This window comes from Lepidochelys kempii, chromosome 8, assembly GCF_965140265.1.
Source record: "Lepidochelys kempii isolate rLepKem1 chromosome 8, rLepKem1.hap2, whole genome shotgun sequence".
Taxonomy (NCBI): domain Eukaryota; kingdom Metazoa; phylum Chordata; order Testudines; family Cheloniidae; genus Lepidochelys; species Lepidochelys kempii.
Window position 1 is genome coordinate 35,208,410 of NC_133263.1, and position 16,786 is coordinate 35,225,195.

At 44.6% G+C, this 16,786-nt stretch overlaps 1 protein-coding gene across 1 annotated transcript in view; it reads right to left on the reverse strand.

Moving 5' to 3' along the window:
• Positions 1 to 16,786, reverse strand: part of DNAJC18 (DnaJ heat shock protein family (Hsp40) member C18) — a 57,823-nt gene that overhangs the window by 28,598 nt on the left and 12,439 nt on the right. Inside the window, exons 5-6 of the mRNA XM_073356025.1 lie at positions 6,708 to 6,820; positions 2,583 to 2,692 (exon numbers count right to left, since the gene is read on the reverse strand). Coding sequence (XP_073212126.1) covers positions 2,583 to 2,692; positions 6,708 to 6,820 — 223 coding nt within the window. The remainder of the gene's footprint in view (positions 1 to 2,582; positions 2,693 to 6,707; positions 6,821 to 16,786) is intronic.

Below are 16,786 nucleotides of genomic sequence, written 5' to 3' on the forward strand. Positions count from 1 at the left end.
AGCAAAGCTCTCCCACAGCAGCTCCTCCTTGGCATCATTGTCCTTCTGCATTGCACTGGGGAGAGACTAAGGACTAAAGCTCATCCGCCTGGGCTCCCAACCATCGGGCTTGCCAGTATCTTGGAGCAAGAGCCATCTGCTGCTGGCAAAGCCTGTGGGGTGGGTACCTTCCTGCATGCTGAACAGCCTGTCTGCCAGGCATCTGTCCCGTTGAAGGGGTACAAGGGAGCAAGTGCTGGGAAAGGCAGGCAGCAAAACCCCCAGAAGTTCACTGAAAAGTCTGGAAACTCCACCCCACAGGCAGCAGGATAGGTAGCAAGCCGCCCACAACAGGAGGGGTGGTGAAACCTTATCCTGCCTGTTCCTGCTGAGCTGACGGGGAAAGCTGTCTCTGCTAAGGAGGTGGGAGCAGATACAACCCACAAGAAGCCTGACAGTCGCCTTGTGGCACAGGATTCACGTATTCATGTGATGTTCTTGTGATCTCTCTCTGAAGGAGTCCCTCAATCTCACCACTGCCTCTGTTCCAGCAGTGCAGTGACTGGATTCGTACTCCTACCTCACTAGCCCCTAAAACGTGCTTTAATCAATATGTGTTCCCTTTTGTGACGAACGCCAGACTGCTGGCCCCTCACTTGGAGCTTGCCAAGAAATGGATGGCAATGCAAATGCACAGCCTCACGTTTTTTTCTTTCCTCCACCCCCAGTTATTTTATCATTAGATCTTCACTTTTGTTATCTTGTCAAACAGCAACTGAAGTTCAAGTTTTTCTGTCACATTTTTCAAATGAAAGCACAATATGTTTTATGTCAAGGGCTTAAGACGTTTGTTTTTTGTTGTCGTTGTTGTTGTTGGAGCCTTGCACTAAGCCAGGAAGGTATTGGGATGAAAAGAAGGTTTTAAAAAGTATGGTGTGAGCACTAAATTTCATGCTTTTATGTTTTAAAAACTGAAGATGGGTGATCCTGCATAGTCATTGCAGAGATATCTGGCAAGCAGCTGTAGGAGTAGACTGCTGTGTGACTGCACTGCTATCTGGAATCAATAATATTTTACTGTATTTGTAGCCTGTATGGTCTGAACTTTGCTGCTTTATAAGCTTGAAAGTTAGGTTTTATTTGGCAGTGGGTCCTAGGTGCAGATTGCTTAGCTTTAAAAGTTTCCTGTTTGTCCTGTGTTGATAATTTTGTTGTAGAAAGCCTATATAAATTATTATTAACAATATAGGAAATAACCACAACAAATGAAACAGACTGATTTTTACCTTTTATCCTTCAAAACATCCAACAGCTGCCAGGGGCCAAAGCAGCCCCTAGACTCCTGCAAGAAGTTGCCCCCCCGAAATCTGAAATGACCCCCGTTCTTTAAAGGGAGCAAACCCAGACCTTTCAAACACTGGATTTCATCCGAAGTGAATGCTTTGTGACTATGCCCCTCCTCTCACACATGCTCCAGTTTGTCACCTAACCAACAACTCTCAGCATTGGGAAGGCCCCAGTGAAGGAGGAGACGTGTGACAATGCCCCAAAAGGAGGGGGGAATTTTGTTGCAAAACAGCTATTTGCTTTTTAAATGACAAAACTGCAAGGAGGCAAATGCCTAAACCCTCAAACTCAATTTATTCCTGATTAACAAAGCAGAGCCCCCGTGGGCTAAGCGTTCAGTACTGCTGGTTTCTTTCCCACCTACTTGTTCCAATTCCCCTTAAATATTCCTCCACAGTCATGATAAGCCTTTTGAGCCAGCAAGGATTGAACACCAAGCTAATACTATTCCAGTACTGGCATGAGAGAACTGCTTTGGATTGAAAGGAGGGTCTGCAATGTTTCCCTGACACCTATTCATCCAACTGAAAAACACCTGCAGTCCACAAACCCAAGCCCATGGATATCAAATTTACACTGGTGTATAAATCAACCATGCACATCCTACCATTCAAATCAACAATACCTTCGCAACTCCAGAACTTTTGCAGGTTCCTTTGCTGCTGCCATCCTGAGGACACAGGTCTCATGCCTTACAGCTCCACCTAGCTACGGCTCCTTTCCCCAAAAAAAACAACTAGCGGTACTTGGGTGGCTCTACTCTCCCACAAGGGAAAATCCCCCACCAGCTCTCCATCCCGAATTGGCCTGCTCTCTTGGACAGCATTTCTGCTTGCGCTGGATGAACAGGCAAGTGGGTTTTCCCCAAGCCCTGATTAGAACAATGCTAGGCATTCCCCACTCCTTCCAGGGCTAACCAGGTTGCTCTGTAATGCTCCAGCTCCTGTTGGCTTAGAAGGTGCTAATGCTACTAGCCCACTCTATGAAAGTGTTTTAAACCAGATGGTGAGCTCTCTGGGGCATAGCCTGTCACAATGGGGCCCTGCTCCTTGATGGTTTTGTATTATGGTAGTGCCTAGGAAAACCAACCAATAAAAATTGAAATAGCCCTAGTCCCTTAATTCCAAAATGATAATGCTTTCTGCAGAGAGCGGATAGGAAAAGTTGGTGAATTCTTTATTAAGTCCAACATCCCTCTACCTCCCCACCCCAAATAACCTAGATCAGATAAACAGTTTTTTAAAAATTGGACTTACGATTTGTAGAACAGGCTGTACGGTGGATTAGTGGCCATCAGCTGAGTTATAACTGACACAACTATGATCACCAAAACCGGCAGCAACTGAATAAATGCAGAGTACGTATTCTGAAATGGACAACCATAGTGAGTGGATGATAAAAGTTAGAGATGGGAATAAGACCTACTAGCTCATAAAAGGCAGGATGCAATGCTGTCTCTAGATAGAGAACGTATCAGATGTTAAACAGACAACAAGAACAGAGACTACACTTGAGTTTACAGAAGAAGTGTGACATTTACATTTCAAACTAGTTAAATTTCAGAATTACCTTTATTAGAAAAACACTTTAATAACTTAAATTTCAAATAAATAAGTTTTCTCCAAATCAAATTTTTGCAAAGTTTCTTTAATGCACAATTCCATTTATAAGTCAAATATCTTTTCCCTCATAAAGTATGTGCACACTGTGCTGCCAGGCGGCAATGCAGTTCCAGGAACACCCTGCTTGGATACAGTTTACATCTACAGGTTCCCTGTAGTTTCTAAAATTTACAATTTTTTTTCTCAAATCCCATAAAATACTTAAGATTTATTTTCTACCCAATGACTGAAACTTTTAAGAATAAGCAGGTATAAATACACCACATATAGAAGATGGGAGTTGCCTTGCCGGGGGGGGGGGGGGGGGGAGGGGAGGGGGGGGGTCAGTGCTAACGAGCCAATTCAATTAAGGTGGAAGTGGCCTATTCTCAACAGTTGGCAAGAAGGGGTGAATACCTAGGGAGGGAAAATCACTTTTGTAGTGCTAATGAGGCCAATGCAATCAAGGTGGCCCATTTCAAACAGGTGACAAGAAGGTGCGAGTATCAGCAGAGGGAAATTAGTTTTTGTAGTGACCTATCCACTCCCAGTCCCAGCAACTACATACCACAAAACAAAAACACTAACCCAGGAACCAATCCCTGCAACAAACCCCATTGCCAACTCTGTCCGCATATCTATTCAAGGGAAACCATCATAGGACCTAACCACATCAGCCACACCATCAGGGGCTCGTTCACCTGCACATGTACCAATGTGATATATGCCATTATGTGCCAGCAATGCCCCTCTGCCATGTACATTGGCCAAATCATGGAGCAGGTCCTCAAAGAATCAATCCTGAAGCACTTGCATGAGAGGAAGGTGATCAGGAACAGCCAGCATGGATTCACCAAGGGAAGGTCATGCCTGACTAATCTAATCGCCTTTTATGATGAGATTACTGGTTCTGTGGATGAAGGGAAAGCAGTGGATGTATTGTTTCTTGACTTTAGCAAAGCTTTTGACACGGTCTCTCACAGTATTCTTGTCAGCAAGTTAAGGAAGTATGGGCTGGATGAATGCACTATAAGGTGGGTAGAAAGCTGGCTAGATTGTCGGGCTCAACGGGTAGTGATCAATGGCTCCATGTCTAGTTGGCAGCCGGTATCAAGTGGAGTGCCCCAAGGGTCGGTCCTGGGGCCGGTTTTGTTCAATATCTTCATAAATGATCTGGAGGATGGTGTGGATTGCACTCTCAGCAAATTTGCAGATGATACTAAACTGGGAGGAGTGGTAGATACGCTGGAGGGGAGGGATAGGATACAGAAGGACCTAGACAAATTGGAGGATTGGGCCAAAAGAAATCTGATGAGGTTCAATAAGGATAAGTGCAGGGTCCTGCACTTAGGATGGAAGAATGGCTAGGCAGCAGTTCTGCAGAAAAGGGGACCTAGGGGTTACAGTGGACGAGAAGCTGGATATGAGTCAGCAGCGTGCCCTTGTTGCCAAGAAGGCCAATGGCATTTTGGGATGTATAAGTAGGGGCATAGCGAGCAGATCGAGGGACGTGATCGTTCCCCTCTATTCGACATTGGTGAGGCCTCATCTGGAGTACTGTGTCCAGTTTTGGGCACCGCACTTCAAGAAGGATGTGGATAAATTGGAGAGAGTCCAGCGAAGGGCAACAAAAATGATTAGGGGACTGGAACACATGAGTTATGAGGAGAGGCTGAGGGAGCTGGGATTGTTTAGTCTGCAGAAGAGAAGAATGAGGGGGGATTTGATAGCTGCTTTCAACTACCTGAAAGGGGGTTCCAAAGAGGATGGCTCTAGACTGTTCTCAATGGTAGCAGATGACAGAACGAGGAGTAATGGTCTCAAGTTGCAGTGGGGGAGGTTTAGATTGGATATTAGGAAAAACTTTTTCACTAAGAGGGTGGTGAAACACTGGAATGCGTTACCTAGGGAGGTGGTAGAATCTCCTTCCTTAGAGGTTTTTAAGGTCAGGCTTGACAAAGCCCTGGCTGGGATGATTTAACTGGGAATTGGTCCTGCTTTGAGCAGGGGGTTGGACTAGATGACCTTCAGGGGTCCCTTCCAACCCTGATATTCTATGATTCTATGAACCAGAGAATGTCTCTACGCAAAAGAATAAATCGACACAAATCAGACATCAAGAATTGTAACATTCAAATATCAGTAGGAGAACACTTGAGTCTCCCCGGACACTCAATAACAGACTTAAAAGTGGCAATTCTTCAACAAAAAAAATTCAAAAACAGACTCCAACGAGAAACTGCAGAACTAGAATTAATTTGCAAACTGGACACCATCAAATTAGGCCTGAATAAAGGCTGGGAGTGGATGGGTCACTACAAAAACTAATTTCCCCCTTCTGATACTCACACCTTCTTGTCAACTGTTTGAAATGGACCACCTTGATTACACTGGCCTCATTAGCACTACAAAAAGTGATTTTCCCCCCCTCCCTTGGTATTCACCCTTCAACAGTTGAGAATAGCCCACTTCCACCTTAACTGAATTGGCTCATTAGCACTGACTCCCCACTGGGTAAGGCAACTCCCATCATTTCATGTGCTGTGTATTTATACCAGTCTACTGTATTTTCCACTCCATGCATCTGATGAAGTGGGTTTTAGCCCACGAAAGCTTATGCCCAAATAAGTTTGTTAGTCTCTAAGGTGCCACAAGAACTTCTGGTTGTTTTTCCTGATACAGACTAACACAGCTACCACTCTGAAACTCTTAAGAATGTTACAGGTTAATAAACAATACATAGTGTAGTTTGGAATTATATACGTGTATTTTCTTTTATTTGTTTGAATAGGTTTTTCAAAGTAAGTGAATTTAGTGCAAGTGAAACAGTGTTGGCTCTAGGGACAAAAGTCTTCTGTTACTCCATAAAACAAACCGCCCGGACAGTAACAGCATAAGTTTCTTTTTACATTGTCTTGCCCACCTGCCTCAACTTTAGCCCTTATGGGGAAGAGCAGAAAGCAGTCTGTAGCTATTCAGTCCTTGGTGTCTGTATCAAGATTACCAACAAGAATGCTCACTGCAACTGCATGTGATATGAACACTTGTCTGTCCACACCACAAATGTATTTTCCATTAGGCTACACAACTGACATTGGATGGTAATGATTTTCAGCCACTACTGATCCATTTCAACTGATGAAAGACTGTAGCTCTTTTCTGAGCCCTCCCGCAATAAGATACATGTTGGAAGTAGCAAATAAAGAGACAAGTACAGTGGTCCCACATAAAAAGTCCTTTCCGATTGTAAAAATATTACTGGTTCTAGAGACATTCCCCATTTTAAGAACTGTAGAACCTCAGAGTTACGAACACCTCCAGAATGGGTTGTTTGTAACTCTGAAATGTTCATAACTCTGAACAAAACATTACGGCTGTTCTTTCAAAAGTTTATAACTGAACATTGACTTAATACAGCTTTGAAACTTCACTATGCAGAAGAAATATGCTGCTTTTAACCATCTTAATTTAAATGAAACAAGTACAGACACAGTTTGCTCACATTGTCAAATCTTTTTTTTTTAAACTTTCCCTTTATTTTTTTGGGTAGTTTACATTTAACACAGTAGCGTACTGTATTTGTTTTGTTTCTGCTGCTGCCTGATTACATATTTCTGGTTCCAAAAGAGGTGTGTGGTTGACAGGTCAGTTCATAAGTCTGGTGTTTGTAACTCTGAGGTTCTACTGTATAGGGAACATTGCTGAAACCAATATGATCTTGAAGTGCACCCACTGTAGCCATGATCAATATTTAACGCTAACAGCTTCCTCCCACGGTACCTGAGGCCTGTTCTCGTCCTCCTCTTTGTCCTGCATCCAGGCTCTCTCATTTCGGTGTCGTCGCTGATAATAGTGGGTGTCTGGTGTCACATTTGAAAACATATGAATATTTCCTGTTTTAAAAAAACCCAAAGAGGTGAACTAGCCATTTTCATTCAATTGCAGGTATCTAATATTCCTCAGAAATTCTAGCTGGCTATACCATCTTACAATAAATGGCCTGAGTTACCAGGCATAGTCATGAAAGGCCAGACTGTAAACTTCAAATAATACAACTCAGAACTGAAATTCCAAAACAGCACATGGGAGCTAGCCAGTATGCAGCATGTTGGTGTATTGGTGTGCCAAGAGAAAATGAATGTTTAAAAAAACAAAACAAAACAAAAGGAAAAACACCACCACAAAAGGCAAAGCAAAACATGGTGCAAAACCATCTCAGTTAATTTTCTAAAAAAAACCAACAACCAGAGACTCATTGGGGTTTTTATACTGCAACTCTTGCTTTCACATGAGTTTTAACATGTCCCATTGAGAGACTATTTTGCGTGGGAACCTGAGGCTCCAAATATAAGAAATAGGCTTTATCATTCAGTCCATAAATTAGGCTGCTCTTAATTACTAAATTTGCCCTTCTGTAATCATTTCTGTTCTCTTTCTTTGAGCTCTTTATTGCCTCATTAAGGATTTTGTAATGAGAGAAGAGATTAAGGAGAAGTACTACTTGATAAAGAATACAATTCAGGATTTCCTTTTCTTGTAGGCTAAAGAGAGACACAGTATATAGCTGATTTATTTTAGAACTTCTAAGATGGGGGAAGAAAGAAGCACAAGCTATTTTGATCCGAATGATGCTGTTAAAAAGCTCTACCAATTTTTAAAGCTATGAATTTTACATCACATGAACACCGGAACAGCTATGCTCTTTCCTTTTTAATTCAGAACTCTTTTGTAGTAGAGGCTCCAAATTCAAAATGTTTGTCCTAATCAGAATCATAGAAATATGACTCCATCTTTAAGCCCGCATGAAATTAATATAACTTTACATTTCTATAACATCCTTCATTCAAGACTCTCAAAGCACTTTACAAACATGGACAAGAAAACATTGTTCCAAGACACTGAACTTTAATAAATAAAAGTCAAGAATTTATTTTAAGTCTAAATAACAAAATGCCCATACACAAAGCTTGAGGCACCCTGCCAATTATTTACAACAGCATAATGACCATCCAGCAGTATTAAAAAAATCCCATTGATACCATAAACTCAGCCTACTTGCAGCATTCAAACAAACAGTAACAAATTAATTCAGGGCAGATCTACACTCTGGGCGTTACAGTGGCACAGTTACGTAGACGCTTCCTATATCGGCAGAAGGGGTCTTTCTGTCAATGCTGGTAATCTGCCTCCCTGAGCGGCAGCAGCTAGGTTGATAGAAGAATTCTTCCGTCAACCTCGCCGCATCACAATGGAAGTATGGTCAACTTAACTATGGCATTCAGCGGTTGATCTAAAAGTGTAGACCAATAGGGCTCAGTTGGCCAGCAAATGGAAAGGAACAGAAATGTTCCTTTCCATCCCCTAATGCCTCTGGGTCCATATCTTCAAAACCCGAATGGCTTTTGTGGCATGCACAGAAGGACATCAAGTTCAGAATATTTCAGACAAAGTGGAGGGAGCAAGTTCCAAGATCCCAGGACCCTCACGCAGAATGCCCTACCAGCATAAGAAAAAGTTAGGTGTGGAACTTTAGTTTTGCTCATCTCCAAAGGTTTTCAACTCCGATACCCAAAAAGACTATGCTGCAGCTTACAACCGTTTTGGTGCATATGGGGTTTGTGCATGGGCACCAAAATAGCTGGATGGATTTTCCTCAATTAAAGAGAAAAATAACCTTTGAGCTAGGAAAAGGTACAGAAAGTTAATCTCAAAAGTGAGGTGGAAGTTACGATTTGGTTTTAATTTAATTTAATTTGGTTGGAGGAAGTTACGATTTGGTTTGAATATCAAAACAATTTTAAACTTCAAGCTTGAAGTAGGCAAAGCATACACAATTTCTGCTTTGCAAAAGAATTGCAAGGAAGATGTTTAGTTGTATAGCAAACGGGAAGAAAAAAATGTTCTAAAATCATAGCTATTTAGTTTTAATAGGGAGTTGTAATGAAAATCCCTGTGCTCCCTTATTTTTCTTTGCCACAAAATCTGTAACACCCTCATTTAGGCCTTGTCTACACTAGAGTTTTTTTGATGCAAGTTACACCAATGATCAAAAAATGGTATAATTACATTGCTTTTGGATGTTCACACAAGGTTCCTTTTGTTGGTGGGGCACATCCACAGCTTTAGCATCCACAGTGAGAGGAGTGCTCTGTGGGTAACTATCCTACTTGCCACCTTCTGCAGCTAGGAACTGTGGAATGGTGGAGTGGATCGCAGTGCATCATGGGTGCGGGCTTTATGTCCCATGACTCATTTTTCCCTGTCCCATCATTCCATGAGGTTCATAGAATCACAGAATAGCAAGGTTGGAAGGGATCTCAGGAGGTCATCTAGCCCAAACCCCTGCTCAAAGCAGGACCAATCCCCAATTTTTGCCCCAGATCCCTAAATGGCCCCCTCAAGGATTGAACTCACAACCCTGGGCTTAGCAGGCCAATGCTCAAACCATACAGCTATCCCCTCCCAGGTTCTGACTGTTTTTCGTGGCATTTTTCAATGACCCCTGCTTACTGTGTGCCCAGAGCCTGCACTGCTCTCTACTGTTGTGGTCACTGTTATGACCACATCACCGCTGGTCATGCGGCATATCATAAGCACCCAATCTGAACAGGAACCAGAGGTGCCTGACCTGCTGTGCGCCATGGAAAGAAACACCACCAGATTACTTTTGGCATTAATGGAGCAGCTGCACACAGTGGACTGTTGCTTCTGGGTTCAGGAAACAAGCACTGACTGGTGGGATCGCATCATTACGCAGGTCTGGAATAACGAGCAGGGGCTGCAGAACTTTCAGATCATAGAATATCAGGGTTGGAAGGGACCTCAGGAGGTCATCTAGTCCAATCCCCTGCTCAAAGCAGGACCAATCCCCAACTAAATCATCCCAGCCAGGGCTTTGTCAAGCCTGACCTTAAAAACCAAAAAAGAAGGAGATTCCACCACCTCCCTAGGTAACCCATTCCAGTACTTCACCACCCTCCTAGTGAAAAAGTTTTTCCTAATATCCAACCTAAACCTCCCCCACTGCAACTTGAGACCATTGCTCCTTGTTCTGTCATCTGCTACCACTGAGAACAGTCTAGATCCATCCTCTTTGGATCCACCTTTCAGGTAGCTGAAAGCAGCTATTAAATACCCCCTCATTCTTCTCTTCTGCAGACTAAACAATCCCAGTTCCCTCAGCCTCTCCTCGTAAGTCATGTGTTCCAGTCCCCTAATCATTTTTGTTGCCCTCCGCTGGACGTTTTCTGATTTTTCCACATCGTTCTTGTAGTGTGGGGCCCAAAACTGGACACAGTACTCCAGATGAGGCCTCACCAATGTCTAATAGAGGGGAATGATCACCTCCCTCGATCTGCTGGCAACGCCCCTACTTATACATCCCAAAATGCCATTGGCCTTCTTGGCAACAAGGGCACACTGCTGACTCATATCCAGCTTCTCATCCACTGTAACCCCTAGGTCCCCTTTTCTGCAGAACTGCTGCCTAGCCATTCGGTCCCTAGTCTGTAGCGGTGCATGGGATTCTTCCGTCCTAAGTGCAGGACTCTGCACTTGTCCTTGTTGAACCTCATCAGATTTCTTTGTCTAGGGCCCTCTGTATCCTATCCCTACCCTCAAGCGTATCTACCTCTCCTCCCAGTTTAGTGTCATCTGCAAACCTGCTGAGGGTGCAATCCACACCATCCTCCAGATCATTTATGAAGTTATTGAAAAAACCGGCCCGAGGACCAACCCTTGGGGCACTCCACTTGATACTGGCTGCCAACTAGACATGGAGCCATTGATCACTACCTGTTGAGCCCGACAAATTAGCCAACTTTCTATCCACCTTATAGTCCATTCATCCAGCCCATACTACTTTAACTTGCTGGCAAGAATACTGTGGGAGACCGTGTCAAAAGCTTTGCTAAAGTCAAGGAACAACACGTCCACTGCTTTCCCCTCATCCACAGGCCAGTTATCTCGTCATAGAAGGCAATTAGATTAGTCAGGCATGACTTGCCCTTGGTGAATCCATGCTGACTGTTCCTGATCACTTTCCTCTCCTCTAAGTGCTTCAGAATTGATTCCTTGAGGACCTGCTCCATGATTTTTCCAGGGACTGAGGCGAGGCTGACTGGCCTGTAGTTCCCAGGATCCTCCTCCTTCCCTTTTTTAAAGATGGGCACTACATTAGCCATTTTCCATTTGTCTGGGACTTCCCATGATCGCCATGAGTTTTCAAAGACAATGGCCAATGGCTCTGCAATCACATCCGCCAACTCCTTTAGCACTCTCGGATGCAGCGCATCCGGCCCCATGGACGAGAAGCTGGATATGAGTCAGCAGTGTGCCCTTGTTGCCAAGAAGGCCAATGGCATTTTGGGATGTATAAGTAGGGGCGTTGCCAGCAGATCGAGGGAGGTGATCATTCCCCTCTATTCGACATTGGTGAGGCCTCATCTGGAGTACTGTGTCCAGTTTTGGGCCCCACACTACAAGAACAATGTGGAAAAATCGGAAAACGTCCAGCGGAGGGCAACAAAAATGATTAGGGGACTGGAACACATGACTTACGAGGAGAGGCTGAGGGAGCTGGGATTGTTTAGCCTGCAGAAGAGAAGAATGAGGGGGGATTTGATAGCTGCTTTCAACTACCTGAAAGGGGGTTCCAAAGAGGATGGCTCTAGACTGTTCTCAATGGTAGCAGATGACAGAACGAGGAGTAATGGTCTCAAGTTGCAGTGGGGGAGGTTTAGATTGGATATTAGGAAAAACTTTTTCACTAAGAGGGTGGTGAAACACTGGAATGCGTTACCTAGGGAGGTGGTAGAATCTCCTTCCTTAGAGGTTTTTAAGGTCAGGCTTGACAAAGCCCTGGCTGGGATGATTTAACTGGGAATTGGTCCTGCTTCGAGCAGGGGGTTGGACTAGATGACCTTCTGGGGTCCCTTCCAACCTTGATATTCTATGATTCTATGACTTGTGCTCATCCAGCTTTTCTAAATAGTCCCGAACCACTTCTTTCTCCACAAAGGGTTGATCGCCTCCTTCCCATGTTGTGCAGCCCAGTGCAGTAGTCTGGGAGCTGACCTTGTTCGTGAAGACAGAGGCAAAAAAAGCATTGAGTACATTAGCTTTTACCACATCCTCTGTCACTAGGTTGCCTCCCTCATTCAGTAAGGGGCCCACACTTTCCTTGACTTTCTTCAGATGCGGAAAGCCACCCTCCTGGAACTGTGTGCAGAGCTTACCCCAGCCCTGCGTCGCATGGACACCAAAATGAGAGCTGTCCTCTTGGTGGAGAAGCGTGTGTGGATTGCTGTGTGGCATCTGGTGACTGGGAAGTCCATCGTTGGGGCTGCATTAATTCAAGTGTGCAGGGTCCTTAATCACATCCTGCTACAAAGGACTGACACTCTTGGCAATGTGCGTGAAATACTGGATGGCTTTGCAGCAATGGGATTTCCTAACTTCAGTGGGGCGACAGATGGCACACATATTCTAATTTTGGTCCCGGAACATCTTGCGATGGAATCATGGTGGACATTTCACGGATGTCAATGTGGGGTGGTCCAGGAAGATGCATGCTGCACACATCTTCAGGAACACTTGTCTTTACAGAAAGCTCCAACCTTTCTTTCAAGACCAGAATATTCCAGTGGGGGATGTTTAAATGCCCATAGTGATCCTGGGAGACCCAGTGTACCCCTTACTCCGATGGCTCATGAAGTCATACACGGGAAACCTGGACAGCAGTAAGGAGTGCTTCAACAATAGGCTGAGCAGCTGCAGAATGACTGCTTAATGTGCCTTTGGCAGACTAAAAGCACACTAGCACTGTCTTTATGAGTGGTTAGATTTAAATGAGGAAAATATTCCCATGGTCATAGCAGCCTGCTGTGCGCTCCATAATATTTGTGAGACTAAGGGTGAAAAATTTCCCCTGGAGTGGAGCGTGAAGGTGGATCACCTGATTTTGAGCAGCCAGATACCAGGGCAATTAGAGGGGCATAATGAGAGGCTATTCAAGACACCATTTTGATAATAAGCACCAGTAATGTGTTTTTCTATACACAGCACTCTGCCATGCTTTATTTATTTGCCACTTTGCATGAAAATGTTGATGATTCCTGACCAGGATTTGTACTCAGCAAACGATCAAACTGCACTGTGTATTAATTCCAGCTGCAACAACCGCATATAGGAGACAAAGACTGGTTATCTTTCAGAGAGTATGTTTTTATTAAATACCAATTAAGTAGATAACAGCGAAGGGCAGTATAGGTGTGTAAGTCCAGCTATAATTTTGGAAGCTGTCCGAAGGGATGAAGTAAACAGGGTATTGAACACAGGCCAGGAAGTTGCAAGGAACTTGTGGAAGGCATTTGGGAGAACATGGAACACAGTTCTGTATCAGCTGCAGGGAGGGCGAACACGCATGTATTCTGCCTGCAGCGTGATTATGGACTTCAGCATCTCTGTTTGCTCCTCCATCAGTTTTATCATCTGCTCATGGCCCATTAAAATTTGCTCCTGTCTGTCTATTTTAAAATTTTCCTTTAAAGACTCGCTCCATACCCTGCGTTCTTGTTTTTCAGTCTCCGAGTATTGGAACACCTCTTGAAATATGTCCTCCTTGCTCCTCCTTGGTTGTGTCCTTATCTGGCGGAGGTGCTCCGCCAGTGTGTAGGGGGTTCCCCTGACAGCCAAGTCTATAGAAGCACAACAAACAGAAGCATGCACACACAGCATCGAATCATTGTAGTAAAATACACCTCTTATTACATATGAATGAGTTTCTCACTGTCCCTTGGCAAGCACACAGTTCCACTAATACCCTAACCATGGTGAGTTTGGCTGGGGGGGAGGACGTTCAAGATGGGGCAAAAGATCTAGGAAGTGTTTTTTTAAGGGGATCATTGCAGGCAACTAGGGACAACATTGTAAATTCTGCCACCATTTTCCACAGGTGGGGGTCACTGAAGCGGTTATCTCACTCCTGAAGTTAAGCAACAATGCATCTGCTGGATGCATGTGGCTTCAGACCGGGTCCATATGCTGCTCACCTGTGTGCTGCTTTGGTCCCTGCACAGTGATTGCTGATTGGCGCAAGAAAGTTTCCTACAATGGGGGAAGGAATAAAGCACCTCTGCCAAGGAACCTTCAGCAGAGGATTGAAGGGACCTCTAGGAAAGTTTCCTAGAGAGTTCTCTGGAGGCTTCTCGTGATGTTTCGGTGTGTATTAACACAGTGTTCCACCACACTGCTTAGCTGCACTGGGGAATGTGAAGCACACACAAACACAACTAGCCTAGTACATTGCTATCCCTTCACCCACTTCTAGAATATACAAAGCAAAGGACAGCTCTACCTCATATAACCAAGCAGCAACAACTCAAGAAGATCACTCACCAGAGCTCTCCTCTCCTGCATCGTGTGCACCAGAGACGGACTGCTGGGACTGGCTAGACCTCTCTGGAGTGGAAGAGAGGTCCTGACTTGCTGCACCACTGGATGACCCTGCCGTGTGCTCCACATTATTCTCCAACTTGACCTCCTCGTCCATGACTCTGTCCTCGGGGTTGAGTCTGCTGTCTCTAGCCCCACTGAAGTATCCACAGGGCTCTTGGGGTGGAGGCAAGGTTGCTGCCAAGTATGGAGTCCAGCTCCTTATAGAAGCGGCAGGTCTCCAGTGCAGGACCAGAGCGACGGCTTGACACCCTTGCCTTCTGGTATGCCTCCTTTATCTTCCCACAGCACTGATGGGTATCGCATTTGTAGCCCTTATCCAACATGCCATGAGAAATCTGACTGTAGGTATCCAAGTTCCTACGGCTGGAGCAGAGCTGGAACTGCACAGCGTCCTCTCCCCACAGAGCCAGCAGATGCAACAACTCAAGTGTGCTCCAAGCGGGAGAGCATTTGCTGCGTGGTCTGCTGGAAAGAGGTGATGTGAGCTGTCCAGGCCGAGCAAACAGGAAGTGGAGTTTCAAAAATTCCTGGGCATTTAAAGAGGGAGAGACAGGTGCTTGTGTACCTGAGTTCAGGCAGCAGAGTTTGAACTGCTGACCAGAGTGGTCAGGACGGGCGTTGTCGGACACCTCCTGGAGGCCATTTATAGCGACATAACCAAGCACAGTGTCTACACACTGTCGATATAACTTTGCTGCAAAAAGCTCTATGCCTCTCACTGAGGTGGTTTTATTTTGTCGTCAAAGCAGGAGAGTTTTGTTGGCAGAAGGATCATTCTAGTGTGTACACCTCCACTGTTTTGTTGATGAAAGCTGACTTTTGTCGACAAAACTCTGTAGTGCAGACAAGGCCTTTGTTATCTGTCAAGAGCTTAACTCGGTACTCTGTTTCACCTGTTATAGTTGGTATCACTGACATCTAAATTCCTCCTGCAGTTTCAAATGCTGTTTCATTTCTTGTTCTAAACTGCTGTATACTGTTGCTGGGTGCTGTTGAATAGCTGCCACATGCCAGAAGTGGTTGTTTTTCAGTAGTGGATAAAGTGATTGGTGTAAGCAGGTGCAACTTTCAGCAAAATCAATGGGAATTGTGCCAATACTGGGTTTGGCCCAGACTTTGTAAATTTGCTGGTAATGTTTGTTGAGTACTTTAGGATTCTTTTAGATGAATGAGGCTATATTAAATCACCATAATTATAATCAGTATAAGTAACATAGATCCCTCCTCTGCTTTAAGTGTTAGTGATTACTGTGATGTTTGTATGACACTTTGAAGGTGAAAAACACAACACAGGTGCTAAATACTGTGTCATCAAGAGATCGCTGAACTCCAATCTTAGCAGGGAAAATACCAGTGCATCTTTAAAATGTATTATTTTCTACCCAAGTCTGCATGTGTATTCCACTAATCATTTGGAAATCTCAGTTTTTAGTTATTTTAAAAATGCAGGAGCCAAAAAGATTTGGATTCAGATACGCACACAGCACTGCTACAAGTCTTGAATCTACGGGTATGTCCACATGTTGAACAGGAGGTATAAATTCTAGCTTGAGACACACCCGCACCAGCTCTGATCAAGCTAGTGTGCTAAAAACAGAAGCGTAGCTGCGGTGGCGCAAGGGGCTAGCTGCCCTGAGTGTGATCATGTCCAAGACCATAGGTATTTACTTGGGTAGCTAGCCCCTCCCCAAGATCAAAGTGCAGTTGTATCCTATGCCCAGGTATGTAGAAGACATGTGGTGATGCCTTCCAGTGAATCTGAAGGTAGACCTATGACCTTTTGTTCTTTATTTCTGCAGTATACAAGCCAAATGTATGGAGCTTTTCCTTTCATATGCATCTGTGGTTATGGATCGATGCAATACTCTATTGTACCTGGAGCGCTCACAGCAACTGTCGTGGCACATCTGCATTTACTCAGGGTATGTCTACACTGGCAGAGTTACAGCGCCGGCAGTTACATCGCTGCTCAGAGAGTGCTGAAGGGAAACCACTGTTATGTGTTCACACTGTCAGTTGCCTGTGCAATAGTGTGTTCACACTTGCAGCATTTGCATTGGTATTTGGAGAGGTGCATTCTGGGTAGCTATCCCACAGAGCATCTCTTCCTCTTCTGCCGGTAGGAGTTGTGGGAAGGTGGAGGGGGTCACGGGTCATCCTGGGTCCTGTCCAAATGACCTGTGATGCATTACTTCGCATCCCAGCAATCCCTGTGCTTCTGTCCACATTTGGTGCCATCTTTCAGTGGTTTGTGTACTGCACGCTCTGCAGGAATGGATCCCATACTGTTGTCCAATATGCTGCTTGCTCTCACTAATAAAGACATGAGTAGCAGTGGAGTTATTCCTTAAACTACAAAGGCAAGAGGAGTTCAACATTGACCTCGCCATGCATACTATCTA